This window comes from Rattus rattus, chromosome 6 (genome assembly GCF_011064425.1).
Source record: "Rattus rattus isolate New Zealand chromosome 6, Rrattus_CSIRO_v1, whole genome shotgun sequence".
NCBI lineage: Eukaryota > Metazoa > Chordata > Mammalia > Rodentia > Muridae > Rattus > Rattus rattus.
Window position 1 is genome coordinate 150,097,353 of NC_046159.1, and position 16,206 is coordinate 150,113,558.

The following is a 16,206-nucleotide window of genomic DNA, read 5'->3' on the forward strand; positions in this document are numbered from 1 at the left end:
TATTTTATAAGAAAAAATTAAAACAGTGCGTAATGCTTCATCTAGGTAGGCTTTCAATGCACTGTACTCCAAATCCTAGTGACTCGGTTCTATGGGAATCTGCTTCAGAACTGAGCAGAAGGTGGGCGAAAGGACACGAGGGATGGGAAAGGGAGAGAGCCTGGATGGAGAGGCTACAAAGGCATGGAGGTAAGAGGTCAACAGGCAGGATAAGAACCTACTCAGTCATAGCACCCTGATATGCTAAATACTGAGGACTCAGCGAGGCTTAGAACTTACTATTCTAATGCTGATTTTAGAATCAAGAAATAACACAAGGAGGTTACAGGTGAAATAGCACAGTTAGTATGTAGCCAATTACACTACAATAATAGTCTAAAACGTGAGATCATTTATAGTCTCCACAATTCTTCCAACCGCCCCCCTCTTTTTGGAAACCACCCACTAGGAGTTTGTCAAGACACAGGAAGTTTCTGTCGTATACAAAGAAGCCCCTCTCCTTCCTGCTCTTCTGCAGAACTAACAGAACCAGGCAGGCCACATTCCACTACACTCCATACAGTTCTAATACTTTATATTCAGAGCACAGATCCAAAGAGTTACAAGACGGGGAAGCTCAATCTCCTAATGTTTTCCTTGCATGTGATCCCTGTGACGAAAAATCCAAGAGAACATGGGCCTCAGATTAAAGATAATCAAAGATAACCAGAAAGTGTGCCATGGAGATAGGGAATGGGAAAAACAAAATTACGGAAGAGCACAAAGGTGCTTTGTTACCACCTAGGGAAGAATATTAGGGTATCAACAATTCCTTTTACTTGTCCTTTACATAATGTAATATCCAGATGTGGATTTAAACGGTAAATTACCTTGAAATAAATAAATTCACAGTATGCTGGAGAGAAATTAGAAGGCTAATGGAAAGATATAAGTAAAAGACATCTAGAAAGCAGATACATGAGTCAGACAGAAAGAAAAGGTAAGTGTGTGAGGAGACAGAAAACCCTCAGATTAGCAAGCAGCTAAGAGCACAGGTCTGGACGCCAGTGGTCGGGAAGACACAGTGGCCGAGGACATATACAACAGACAGACTTCATCCAGAGAGGTGTGGAGTTAAACAATGCGCCCTAAAGTATTTGATCCATGCCAAACACCCACATCTTGCACCCAGATTTTGGTTTCTAAACACCACTCTCTGTAAGGGGAGGTTCTAATTATAAGGTTTCTGATTTGTTAATAAAGAAGGCCAGGAGCCAACTGCTAAGCAGAAGGTGAGACTTCAAGGATGGAGGAGGAAAAGGCAGACTCAAGAAAAGAGAGGGGCTTTTCTGCAATGCCTTGGAGGAAAAGGGACACAGCACTTATGTAAGGCCTCGGGGAAAGTTAGGGCCTGCGGCCTCCACCCACCTGTGGGTGAGTGGCCAAGGATGTGGAAGAGAGAAGGAGATAATAAATTCGTAAGGGCATGTCTGAAAGGCAAGAGATATCTCTGTGTGTGTCTTTTATCCATGAATTCAAGGGTCTCAGGGGTGGGCTGGTAATGTGACCCGTCCTGGAGCAAAGGTGGGTAGAAAAGGAAACCGGGCTAGGACAGGCTTTACTATCCCGGAGCTGAGCCCAGTGCAGCAGAAGGTAGCACAGCCTGGTCCTGGGCTAGGTGGTCTACAAGCAGGTCCCATGAGGTGCTGAGAAGAAGGGATATTCTTTTTGTTTTAGGATGAAATGTTCTATAGATATCTGTTAAATCCATTTGGTTTATGACTTCGGTTAGTTTCACTGTGTCTCTGTTTAGTTTCTGTTTCCATGATCTGTCCATTGATGAGTGTGGGGTGTTGAAGTCTCCCACTGTTATTGTGTGAGGGGCTATGTGTGCTTTGAGCTTTAGTAAACTTTATGAATGTGAGTACCCTTGGATTTGGATCAAAGATATTCAGAACTGAAAGTCCACCTTGGTAGATATTTCCTTTGACTATAAAGAGTTCTTATCATTTTTAATAACTTTTCATTGAAAGTCAATTTTATTAGTTAGTAGAAAGGCTACTCCAGTTTGTTTTCAGCACCTCATGGTACCTTCACCAAAACTGACCAAATAATTGGTCACAAAACAGGTTCAACAGATAGAAGAAAATTGAAATAATCCCATGCATCAGATCAGATCACCACAGACTAAGAATGGTCTTCAATAACCACAAAAATAACAGAAAGTCCACATATACATGGAAACTAAACAACATTCTACTCAATGATAACTTGGTCAAGGAAGAAATAAAGAGCGAAATTAAAGACTATTTTAGAATTTAATGAAAATGAAGGCACAACATACTCAAACTTACGGGATACAATGAAAGCTGTGCTAAGAGGAAAACTCATACCTCTGAATCCCTCCAAAAAGAAACAGGAGAGAGCATATATTAGCAGCTTGACAGCACACCTAAAAGCTCTAGAACAAAAAGAAGCAAATACACCCAAGAGGAGTAGACATCAGGAAATAATCAAATTCAGGGCTGAAATCAACCAAAATAATTAACAAAACCAGGAGCTGGTTCTTTGAGAAAATCAGCAAGATAAACTTGTACGTAGACTAGTCAGAGGGCACAAAGACAGCATTCAAATTAACAAAATCAGAAGTAAAGATGGAGACATAACAACAAAGCTGAGGAAATTCAAGAAATAATCAGATCCTACTACAAACGCCTATATTCAAAAAACTGGAAAATCTGGATGAAATGGACAATTTTCTAGACAGATACCAGGTACCAAAGTTGAGTCAGGATCAGATAAACCATCTAAACAGTCCTATAACTCCTAAAGAAATAGAAGCAATCATTAAAAGTCTCACAAACAAACAAACAAAACAAAACAAAACAGAAAAAGCCCAGGACCAAATGGGTTTAGTGCAGAATTCTATCAGACCTTCAAAGAACCTAATACCAATATTCTCAAACTATTCCGCAAAATAGAAATAGAGGGAACACTACCCAGATAGTTCTTTGAAGTCACAATTAGTCTTATACCTAAAACACAAAGACTCAACAAAGGAAGAGAACTTCAGACCAATTTCCCTTATGAATATTGATGCAAAAATACTCAATAAAATTCTCACAAACTGAGTTCAAGAACTCATCAAAACTATAATCCATCGTGATCAAGTAGGCTTCATTCCAGGAATTCAGGGATGGTTCGTTATACAGAAATCCATCAACATAATCCACTATACAAACGAACCCAAAACAAAAACCACATGAGAACCTCATTAAATGCTGAGAAGGCATTTGACAAAACTCAACACCCCTTCATGTTAAAAGTCTTACAAAGATCAGGAATTAAAGGCCCATACCTAAATATAATAAAAGTGATACAGCAAACCAGTAGCCAACATCAAACTAAATGGAGAGAAACTTGAAGCAATCCCACTAAAATCAGGGACTAGAAAAGGCTGCCCACTCTCTCCCTACCTATTCAATATAGTACTTGAAATCCTAACCAGAGCAATCAGACAACAAAAGGAGGTCAAAGAAATACAAACTGGAAAGGAAGAAATCAAAGTATCACTATTTGCAGATGGTATGATAGTATACTTAAGTGACCCAGAAAAATTCCACCAGAGAACTACTTAACGTGATCAACAACTTCAGCAAACTGTCTGAGTATAAAATTAACTCAAACAATTCAGTAGCCTTCCTCTACTCAAAGGGTAAACAGGCTGAGAAAGAAATTAGGAAAATGACACTCTTCACAATAGACACAAATAACAAAATATCTTGGTGTGACTTTAACCAAGCAAGTGAAAGATCTGTATGACAAGAAATTCAAGTCTCTGAAGAAAGAAATCAAAGATCTCAGAAAATGGAAAGATCTCTCATGCTCATGGATTGGCAGGATTAATATAGTAAAAAATGGCCATCTTGACCAAAAGCAATCTACAGATTCAATGCAATCCCCATCAAAATTCCAACTCAATTCTTCATAGAGTTAGACAGACCAATTTGTAAATTCATTTGGAAAAGCAAAAAAAAAAAAAACCAGGATAGTGAAAACTATTCTCAACAGTATAAGAACTTCTGGAGGAAACACCATCCTGAACTCAACAGTATTACAGAGCAATAGTCATAAAAACTGCATGGTATTGGTACAGAGACAGGCAGGTAGATCAATGGAATAGAATTGAAGACCCAGAAATGAACCCCCACACCTATGGTCAACTGATCTTTGACAAAGCAGTTAAAACCATCCAGTGGGGAAAAAAACAGCATTTTCAACAAATGGTGCTGGTTCAACTGTGGTCAGCATGTAGACGAATACAAACAGATCCATTCTTATTGACTTGTACAAAGCTCAAGTTCAAGTAGATCAAACACCTCCAGATAAAACCAGGTACACTGAAACTAACAGAAGAAAAAATGGGAAAAGCCTCAAATACATGGGCACAGGGGAAATTTTCCAGAACAGAACACCAGTGGCTTATGGTCTAAGATCAACAATAAACAAATGGGACCTCACAAAATTGCAAAGGTTCTGTAAGGCAAAGGATACTGTCAACAGGACAAAATGGCAACCAACAGATTGGGAAAAGATCTTTACCAATCCTACATCTGATAGAGGGCTAATATCCAATATATATAAAGAACTCAAGAAGTTAGACTCCAGAGAATCAAATAACCCTATTAAAAATGGGGTAGAGAATTAAACAAAGAATTGTCAACTGAAGAATACTGAATGGTTGAGAAGCACCTAAAGAAATGTTCAACATCCTTAGTCATCAGGGAAATGCAAATCAAAACAACCCTCAGATTCCACCTCACACCAGTCAGAATACCTAAGATCAATAACTCAGGTGACAACTGATGCTGGCGAGGATGGGGAGAAAGAGGAACACTCCTCCATTGTTGGTGGGATTGCAGACTGGTACAACCATTCTGGAAATCAGTCTGGAGGTTCCTCAGAAAATTGGACATTGAACTGCCTGAGGACCCAGCTATACCACTCTTGGGCATATACCTAAAAGATGCTCCAACATATAGCAAAGACACGTGCTCCACTATGTTTATAGCAGCCTTATTTATAATAGCCAGAAGCTGGAAAGAACCCAGATGTCCCTCTACTACTTGGCTATTAAAAAACAATGACTTCATGAAATTCTTAGGCAAATGGGTTGACCTAGAAAATATCATTCTGAGTGAGGTAACCCAATCACAAAGAACACACATGATATGCACTTACTGGTAAGTGGATATTAGCCCAAAATCTTGGAATAATGAAGATAAAATTTACAGACCACATGAAGCTCAAGAAGAAAGACAAAAGGGTGTATGCTTTAGTACTTCTTAGAAAGGAGAACAAAATACTCAGAGGAGGAAATAAGGAGACAAAATGTGGAGCAGACTGAAGGAAAGGCCATTCAGAGACTGCTACATATGGGGATCCAACCCACATGCAGTTATGAAACACAGTCACTACTTGGGATACCAAGAGGTGCATGCTGACAGGAGCCTGATATAGCTGACTCCTGAGAGCTTCAACCAGAGCCTAACAAATACAGGGGAGGATGCTTGTAGCCAACTATTGGACTGAGCATGGGGTCACCAATGGAGGAGTTAGAGAAAAAACTGAGGTAGCTGAGGGGGTTTGCAACCCCATAGGAAGAACAATATCAACCAACAAGAAAGCCTAGAACTCCCAGGGACTAAACCACTAACCAAAGAGTTTTGTTGGGATTTGTACTCCATGGCTACAACTTCATCTGTAGCAGAGGATAGATGGCCCTGTTGGGCATTAATGGGAGGAGAGGCCTCTGGTACTGTGAAAGTTTGATGCCCCAGTGTAGGGGAATCTTAGCTCAGGGAGGTGAGGAGGGAGCGGATGAGTGGGGGAGCATCCTCATGGAGGCAGATGGTGGGGAGATGGGATGGGTGGTTTCCGCATGGGAAATGGGGAAGGGGGATAATATTTGAAATGTAGATAAAGAAAATATGCAATAAAAACTAAAAAATTCCAGCACCAATTCTCCTTGAAGAAGTGTCTGATTTGTAGGCTGGAGCAGATGTACAAGCTGAAACTGGAGTATTCTGGTGTGTCAGAGTTGAGTTAGTGCTCCAAGAACAGTAGGAACTTGTTTGCAAGACAGGGAACTGCTCAAAGGTGCTCCATTAGCTCCAGTGACTACATCTAGGTCAGCCCAGTCACCAAACACATCTTAGAGTAGTAGCAAAACAGAAATTCCCGAGCAAACAAGGGAAGGGGCCAACCTGAAGCAGAAGGCCAGCTCAACCACGAGGGTGGAAAGCAACCGTGAAGAACAAACACCATGATTCAGACAGAGTGATTCAGACAAGCAAACCCCCTTGTCCCACTTCTCAGTGCTTCCTGTTCTCTGTGGCCCCTCCCTTATGTCATCGCCTACATGCACTTTCCAATGCCTTATTTACGCTCATATAAACTCCAAAGATCAGAATCCACATACAACAGAATATGCATGTTTTGTCTTCTAAGACTGAGTCACCTCACTTAATATTGTCCTCTGCATTTCCAAGTTTTTTTTCTCCAGATTTCATAATTTCATTTTTTCTTAAGAGTCCAATAAATGTGTATATCCACACACCCACATGATGCCACATCTCCATGATCCAGTCCTCTGGCAGCACACGCTGTGGCTGGTCCCACTTCTGCTACTGTGAACAGTCAGCGAGGCATGGATGTGCATGTACCTGTCTGAGACAACACTGCATCTCTGGAATATACCCAGGCGCGGCACAGTCGGGTCACAGAGTTCTGCTTTCATTGCAGGGAGCCTCCACCCTGACTTCCACAGTGGCTATGCTAGCTACACTCTCACCAACAGTCGATGAGGGCTCCTCATTCACCACAGACTTGGCAGCATTTGCTGTGGTTTGTTTGCTTGATGATGGCCTTTCAGAGAAAGGAACTCCAGTGGTTTTAATTTGTCTTTCCCTAGTTGCTAAGGATGTTGAATTTAAAAATAAAAATTATTGGTTATTTGTTGATGGCTTTTTTTTTGAGAACTGATCATTTTATGGGATTTACTGACTGGCAGTTTTATGTTTTTGTGTTTATTTTTGTAAGTCTTTACTTACATCAACTCCTCTGTCAGTATTAGCTGGAAAAGGTTTTCTCCAAGTCTGTGGGCTCTGTGCTTGCTGACAGTTTCCCCTGCCACCCAGAAACTTTAATTTCATGTGGTTCTATATATTGGTTCTTTAAACAACTTAAAAGAAATGGCCTTATCCATTTCCTAAGAACTTACTGTATTCAATTTCTTGTTAAAAGTCACCTTAAGCTGGACAGTGGTGGTACATACAGGCCTTTAATCTCAGCACTAGGGAGACAGAGGCAGGTGGATCTCTGAGTTCAAGGCCAGAGTAAATCCCAAAACAGTCAGTGCTACACAGAGAAACCCTGCCTTGAAAACCCAAAATAAACAAAAGCTCAGAATAAAGAAACAAACAACAGCAGAACTCACTGGAAGAAATAAGGCCGGCTCTTCACGAAGGCTCTCCCAGTATCCACCTCAGTCCTTCGGCACTCTATTCACAGTGGATTTGGTGGATCATATGCACCTCCACTAAGTCAGCGTTATGTTTTGTTGCCAGCAAGTCACATAATGCCTACTCTGACCAGTACTTAATAAATACGGTGTTTATTAAAAAGAACATGTATGAACTGGATTTTGAATAGAAAAAAACTACAGATAAAAAGTTTCTGTTATAGCCAATGTTCATAATCCCATTTCTTTAATTTTAGGGTAGTGAGATTTTCTACAATGCATTCTGATTGGTACTCAAGATGAAGAAGTCCTGAGTCAAATCCAATCAAGGGAAAAGAACCTTAAAAACACACTGATTTAATATTCTTACTTCCTTTGAGAAACAAGTGATTATGCTATAAATGAATTGTTAAAGTGTTACAATTTTCATATTGAAAACTTTAGCCCAAAAGATAGTACAACTTTTTAAAGAACTTGCTCATGAGATCGGTCTCACTTTAGAACATAGTGTTTAACAAGTGAGTTATCAGGTTACGCTCATCAACTGTCTGAAAACACCAGGACACTGACAGCTTCTCCTACTATTGTCTGCAGAAGGCAGCTGAGTACCTGGTTTATACTGTAAATGGCTCAACTACTTCAACTCTATTCAGAAAAGGCCAATTCTTAATATTTGTACTGAAAATTTCTGGTAGGACTGAACTTCTATAGTATATTTAATTCCGTAAATAGCATCATGTATTAAATCTTGAACCTTCACTTTAGTGTTGTAAACAGTAGATAAGATGCAAATCTCCCCATGCACGCTCACCCCTGCAGTGCAAGATATCCAATCCAGGTTGGGCGAGGGCCCATGTTCTAGGCAAGTGTAGGTCAATCCAGCATATTAACTAACGTGTAGTCTGCTTCATTCTGGTAACTGTTTTTAATCCACTAAGTCTATTTATATAAAGTTCTCTACCTAAAATCAGGAGCACAATTCCTGTTCATCGGTCTATTTTTATTTTTTAGAATCACAGCGGTTAGCTCTTCAAGGCTGTGGAAGAGAATGCAGGATTTTCTTAATTCTGAGGTAGGTACAGAGTTGAAGAATACAACTCAAAACCCAACATTCCACTTCCTATTTAATATTTTCCCAATGGACACAGTAACTCATTGGATTAAAGTACTAAACTTAGGAATCTGAGTTAGTTTCTATATTTTTAATTGGCATTTGTTGAGTTTAAGCTGTTTTATTTTAAGAACTAAGGTATTTAGACATAGTAAGACTTAAACATCACTTTTCGTTCTCACCTCTGGAAAACTGTGCTGCCACTCATACAAGTTACCGTCTGCGCTGTCTCTTCCTGCTTTCCCTCGTTAACTCAGAAACCTAAATGGAAACTGCCAACCTTTTCCACTTACCACAGAAGTTACCACCGGAAAGCACTGTGTCAGCTGCTATTTCAGTACTAAGCCTGTGGTCACTTATAAGGCTTTAAAATGCAGAATTTTAAGACTTCAGAATTCAGCATGGGGCTTCTAAAATTAACATCTCCCCTAGGATCGGTTCGTACCTAATAAGTGAAATAGTCTCACTCATATGAGACTGGCAAAGCACAGCCTAAAGGAACCCACTGACACTGGCCCATGTTTTAAGCTACTCATAATACAGTTGTCATGATCAAGCGGGGTCAATGCCAAGGGAGCTGGACACTACTGAGGCAATGACCAGCAGTCCCAGTCATTTTCGTGCTATGGACCAACAGAAGGAAAACTGAAGTCTGGGTCTTGTTTGAGTAGAAAAAGCAAGTAAATTAAGTAGCTAATCTAAATGTTGTCCATAATGTAACAGCATCAGCTACAGAAATGAAAACAAGCCAATGACTCCCTGGAAGCTAAATCCATCTACCTTGCTATTTAAACTGTTTACCTGAAAGTCTTGGGAAATACTGAATAAACTGACTTTGCAATAATTAAACTTTTATATCTCATGAAAGAAAACTCTGTTAACACACACACTCACTTAGATGATACAGAATAGAGTCCAAGTTAAAAATAGAAATAAAAATACATCATCTTAAAGGAGAAAACAGACAGCTGGATTAAGTACTGACTATCAAAATGATTTTGAAAAATCACTTCTAAAAATTATAAACAGTAAAAATAAACACAGGATACATTTGCTTAATGCATGGTAAACTTTATCATACAAAGCGATGAAGAACGTGGGAAGCAGGAAAGCTAGTGAGCCCTGCAAAGTGATAGAAGAGTTCCTTCAACTGGACGCAGTGTTAGTAATGGAATACCCAGCTGGGTTTATAAATAGCCTCTCCTGGCTGCTCACTATTTACTGCTGTTACGCACAACACAGGCCTGAGAACAAATGAAGACTTTGAGGCTGCAGCACACAGACTATTCACTTAACTCCCCACAGCGCTGATCTCAATTAACTTTAAAAACTGAGGTAGCACTATGCCACTGCTGTACGGAGATCTCAGAGTTCAGAGTCCAGAGCTTCAGCATTAAACAGTGGTAATACTAACAAGTCTGAAATTTATCTTCTTTGTAAACGTAAGGAGATTCTCACAAGCTTCAAGGAACAACTTGAATCCAAGTCAAATGGACTCCGGAGAAATACTGTTCATCGACAGCCTGTTTCCCTCCCTCCTACTGATTCCCGAGGGTGGGATCTATTCCCTTCCCCTGCTCATTGGACCACACCACTAAAACTACCAAGACCATGGGCCTAAAAGTTTCAAATGTACACCAAAGAAAATTTTTTTTCTTCTTAAACTCCTTAATCTTATTTTCTGCAATAACATGCAATTCCAGCATCCTGCCAGATCCAGATGTTCCTTCAAAATCTGCTCCAAAAGCAGCTGGACCTAGATGATCCCACAACCTGGACAAAAGAAACAGCCTGTTCTACCTGGACTTGGCCAACATTCTAGCTTTTTTGGACCCACTCCCAAATAACAGCACCCCAATGTCAGCAGGAAGTAGTCATAGATGATTACGTTGCCCCTTATTCATTTATTATCCACAGAATCTGGGAAGTTGGGATTCAGATGCAGGATAAACAGCTGAGGTGCATATTTAGCATAACAAAACGGGCCTGGCCTCAGGAACTCCCAGCCCCTGTTACAGGGCCTGGCTGGCACACCCTATCCTCTGCCCTAAACTTTCCAGCTGAGGGGCTGGCTTCCTTCCCAGCCCCCAAAAGCTCTTCCCTATATGATGCATACATTCTGTTTGCTCTCTCTCTCTCTTCCTCTCTCTGCATCTGCTTTGTTGCTGTGTGTGCACCCTCTTTCTATCTTTCTCATCCCCCACCCTTGTATCTCCCTGCCCCTGCCTTGTTCCTTGGAACCAGAGAACCCGCCCAAGAGAGGCTTCTCAATAAATCTGCTCTTAATATACTTTAAAAACAAAAAAGAAAAAAGAAAATTGAGGCAGATGTAAAAGAAAAGGCAATACAAGTAACGAGCTGTATTAAAGCAAATTCTGACCTACAATACTGATTAAAAACAATGAACTAATTAACAGAGTAAAGTAATACCAGAAAAAAATTAAAAAATTGAGAACTCTTCACTGCATCTTGCTACTATATACTCATTCCCGTGTACCTAAATGTACACATAACCCCAAGTAACTTCATGCTTTCTCCTTAAACTCTAACACTCTGATTATTGAAACAAAATGAATAATGACGCTGTAATATTGAGAGCCATTAATATTCATTGTCTAGACAAATATCTAAAGGAACAGAGCATCTTCACGTCATACGAAGCCTTGTGTGATACCAACCCTGATAAGAGGAAGGCCGCGTGCCAGAGATCTCTGAAGACCGAGCCCACACTGTAAGGGGCGCCTGCGCCGGGACTCTGCACCGTTCCCTCCTGGGTGTTGTCTGTGGTGCTAGAACCGTCTCCTTCCCTGTGGACCTCCAAATGGGCTGCTTTCCTTAATTTCCTTAATCAGAACACATTAAGAGTGGAGAGTAGTTTAAAATTTTAACAGCTATTCAGGCACCTTCAAAAAGTTTACAGAACACAGGAGCTTATTAATCAACCACGAAGTTCAAATGTACTAGACAGAATGTGAAGCATGTGTTATGGTGCATATTCAAGTTCAATTTGAATAAACACAAGGATATTATTAGGATATTATTCCTTGCTCAGACACACACTGGCAGCCAATGTACAAGCGACTGTATGGATCATACTGGAAAGATACTTATAAAACCATTCCCTCCCTACGTGAGCATTATTTCTCTGTAGATGAAGGAAGCTTTAGATTGAAGAATTATAACCTAAAAAAGTAAAGTGATTTACTTCATGTTGGTATTACCTTTCAAAACTGAGATGGATTGAAATCTCAACAGTCTCAAACCATGAATACCACAGTTCCAAAGCGTCCTAAAACAGAAGCACTGAGCTAGGAAGCCAGCGGGGAGACTTGCCATGTTGCCTTGTAGCACACATTATTATTAACAGCTTCCAGTGACATTTCACACACAGCCTGTTTGTTTTTGGCTCTACTTTTGCTAGACACAGGGTCTTTCAAAGTAATGGAACTTAGTTTATTCCACATAACAGCTATTTCCTGTATCGGTACTGCCAATTAGAAATGAACCTCAAGAAAATCAAATAAAGATTACTACAGCAAGAACAAACCCAGACATGTGGTACCAACGTGGGTCATAAGCGCACAGAAGCCTGGTCCCTGGGAACTGGCTCTGGTGTTCACAGTTTGATCTGAAAGAGCAACTTTGTAAATTAACATTAGACTCTGTGAAGTCAAGAGCAGTTAAGAACGATCCCAACAGCTATAGAGATGGTTCCTAGGTTAAAAGCACTTGCTTGCTTTTGAAAATGACCTAAGTTCAGTTCCCAGCACCCATATCCAGCAGTTCACAACCATCTGCAATGCCAGCTCCAGGGATCTGATGCCTTCCTGGTTGCATACAGGAACCTAGGCACAGACACACACAGCACAGACACACAAGTAAAATACTGAAAGTAAAATTTTTAAAATCCCACATTCACACAACAGATCTCTGCATTTCTGACAAGCAGTACCTTCTTCTTTTACCGCCTGTGCTTAGAGGAGGTTTGGGTGTTCTCGTTGACACGATCTGGCAATGCACAGTTCCCAGCAGCAGCATCAGCCATACTGGCCCAATCACTTCAGTTAGAGGTATGCTATGTGGGCTAGGGGCGGAACAGAATAACACTATTGCAGCAACTACAAATGGAGAGAGAAAACACAGTTAATTGTAGATCTGGAGTCACTTATTCAAAACTTTAAAAATTACTCTTTGATACTTCTTACTAAATTCTTTTCCTAAACTTAAGTGTTCATCCATGTTGCCAGGCATGGTGGCACCATGCCTTTAATCTCACCACTCAAGAGGCTGACCTGAGTTAAAGGACAGGCTGGTCTACATGGGGCGGTCCAGTTAGGCCGGAAAACAGTGAGATATTGTCTCACACACCATCACCACCATTGTTCCACTCCAAATAGGCTCTTTCAACTCTTTTATTGTTGGCCACTGCCTAACCATGGTACTTAGTAATACAGTTGGAATAGATAACACTAAAATATACACACTCGGCTTTGTCATAAAAAATATATGAATTCGAATCTAAGGTCATTTTTGGTTAGGTCACAATAAAAAAAATCATACTAATTTCAAGTACGTTTATTCTGTTACACACAATAAGGAAGCCTTTTAGAAAGTGTCTGGTAAAGTCACAAAAACACTTGTTCCTACTCAAGGTTTTGTAGCCCGGGGCAGGACCTCATGTATCTCAGCCCAGCCAGAACTAAGAAGACAAGGATGACCTTGAACTTCTAAGTCTCCTGCCTCTGCTTCCCCAGTGGTGAGAGTACAGGGGTGCACCCGTGTACCCAGGTTTGTTTATGTGGTGCTGGGGAGCTAACCCAGGGCTCTGTACCCACAAATGTGTCTGTACGTATTCCCCCGGAAACCCACTGACCCTCATCAATGTCAATCAGTGCACTGCACAGAGGAGTCCATGCCCGCATTCCTTCAACTTTCTGGACACAAACCCTGTACACTCCTGAAACAGGTTTAGTTCTTCTACTTCAGGCACAGATGTAATCGTAGCTCGCTACAATGTTAGTAACTCTAGGCATGAGGTTTTGTTTTGTTTTAAGATATTTACATGAGTTTAAAAAAGTCAAAAATTGCCCCCTTCCCTTTTTGCTGTTATTATTGAGACCAAGTCTTATTAAGCAGCCCGGGCTATCCTGGAACTCACGGCAATCCTTGCCCTACCCAGAGCAGCACTCACACTCCACCAGATCTGCTTCAACCAAATAGAAAGCTCAGCCCTCAGGACGCCGCGGTCTGTAACTCCGGGTCTAGGGGGTGCAGCATCCTCTCTGACCTCTGGAGAACCAGGCATGCATGTGCTGCACATACACTTGAAGTAAATAGTCTTTAAAAACTGTAAGACCTAGCTAGCACTTGGTCAAAGTTTAAAACAGCCAGACAAGGCATGTTCATGGAATGCTGGATCTGTGCTATGGGATCGGAGTGCTTAGACTCAGCTCTCGGTGACCACACATCTACGGGAGAAGTGAGGTCAGAGAGCCTCAGGTTCCCAAGTGCTGTGTCCACACAGGTAGATGAGTGACGGTCTTCCCACTCTGCCGGGTTATTGTAGATACTAAGTAGGAATCTGAAATAGCATTTACCGGAGTGGCTGCACAGATCAAATCACAGTGGTAAAGACAGAAAAGAAGCCACACTTTCTGCAGAAAAAGTTAACTGCAGAGTGGTATCAACAATAAATATACAGAAGGATGAACCAGGCATGCTGCCCTCCAGTGATAATCTTAACTCAGGAAGCTAAATCTGTAGTTCAAGGTCAGCATATGCTACACAAGGAAGGTAAATATCTATGTGTGGTGGATGCTAAAGTTTTTATCTAATTAAAACCCTGTTTCTCTCTCATCTCTTCCCACCTCCCACTCCTTACACAAAGAGCATGTGAGGTCAGAGAACAACTCTGGGTTATTAGTTTTCTCTCTCTCCCATGCCTCCATACTGGCCCCAGGAATCTAACTCGAGCCCCATTACCTACTGTCTTTAAATATTTTTAATATTCAAATAGTTTGTATGTAATATAGCAATGACTACTTCATGCACAGTAATAGAAAACGTTTAGAACAAAGCCTTAATATCATTAAATACAACACCCTCAAAATAAAAAGCACATATATTTCCATTACTTAATTATACCTTGAAGAAGATAGAGAACAAGAAGCCAGGAGAAGATGACCTTCGATGTCACTTGTAGCCACCACCGGAAGAAGAAGGGGAAAAACACAACTCGAACAATCCCTTTTCTAGTCAGAGCCGTCCAAGGACTTTCAGGCTTTGCCTTAGCAAATGCAGACCCTGAGAAAAAAAGTAAATTATAATGGCAGACTCCATGAACCAATCTTTAACTGCCTACAAAAATAAATTCAATGTTTGAAAAACAACAAATGGCATACAATTTTATTCTAGTCTATGACTAAGAAATATCTAAGATGGGATAGTGGTCATTTTTAAAAGCAATCTTACTCATTCAGACATCATATTCAAAATATACTTTGAAAACGTTTATCAGCTGAAGTAACAGGGTTTCCTACCCATACTTCATTAAGCTAGGGCCTATTTTAACTCATTAGGAATTATAATTAGTAAAGGGGGTGGGGTGTGCCCACTGAGTAAAGCAAGGCCTGGAGCTCAGATGCCCGACATTCACAGTGAATGGCCAAGCTGTAATCCCATCACTCTGAAACCGGACAAGGGATGCCTGGGGGCAAATGAACCAAACTGGCAAGTTCTTGGCCAGCAGTTCTCACCCTGTGGGTTCTAACCCCTTTGAGGTCGTGAAATTACAGCAGCTACACTATGTATAGGAAAACTACAGTTAGGAAGTAGCAGCGGAGATAATGTTTGGGTTGGGGGTCACTGTAACAGGAGGCACTGTATTAAAGGGTGGCAGACAGCATTAGGAAGGTTGAGAGCGACTGCTCTAGGCTAGGGAAGAGAGGCTGCCTCAGTAAGTGATGGTCCAGGAGGACACCAGAGGAACCTCCAGCCTCCACATGTACTCATGTATCTTTCACACGAGAGGCAGAGCTGGGTGACTCTTGGTGACTTTAAAGCCAGCATGATCTACACAGTTTAGTTCTACATTAGATAGGGTTACCAAATGTGACCGGGTTTTTACATTATTTCTTTTATTCACTCACTCACTCACTCACTCACTCACTCACTCACCCACTCACTCACTTGTTTGTTTGTTTTGAGTGCCAGGGTCATTAGCTATCTGCCACAACACCTAACCATAATTTAAATTGAATAGTAAGTCCTTGGTATGCTGTGCAAACAGGAACTGTTATTCTTTCACACCATTCCCTGAAATCATATTTCAAGGAAGGAAAACCAAGTTGGTGTTTGTATTTTCTCTCATGTATGCTATCGCTGCCCTCGTGTACACTGCACATGCCTTTATTTCTGCACAGGTCCGTATCTACACTACTGTGAGCTGTCTGCCTTTCAGGTGCACTGTGCATGGCACTGCAGTTACTCATCCCGGACTCACCTCTCACAAGATCAACGTCGATGAGGTCTGGTTTCACATGTGCTGTTTTCTTTGGTTTATTCCTTAAGCCCTGCAATATATTCAAAGCAGTCT

At 41.0% G+C, this 16,206-nt stretch overlaps 1 protein-coding gene across 4 annotated transcripts in view; it reads right to left on the bottom strand.

Annotated features, from left to right (window-relative positions):
* Positions 1 to 16,206, bottom strand: part of Phtf2 (putative homeodomain transcription factor 2) — a 115,789-nt gene that overhangs the window by 37,797 nt on the left and 61,786 nt on the right. For all 4 annotated transcript variants that reach the window (XM_032907065.1, XM_032907063.1, XM_032907064.1 and 1 more), the window contains 4 exons: positions 16,114 to 16,183; positions 14,757 to 14,915; positions 12,565 to 12,730; positions 11,291 to 11,455 (listed from right to left, as the gene is read on the bottom strand). In XM_032907065.1, the coding sequence (XP_032762956.1) occupies positions 11,291 to 11,455; positions 12,565 to 12,730; positions 14,757 to 14,915; positions 16,114 to 16,183 (560 nt within the window). The remainder of the gene's footprint in view (positions 1 to 11,290; positions 11,456 to 12,564; positions 12,731 to 14,756; positions 14,916 to 16,113; positions 16,184 to 16,206) is intronic.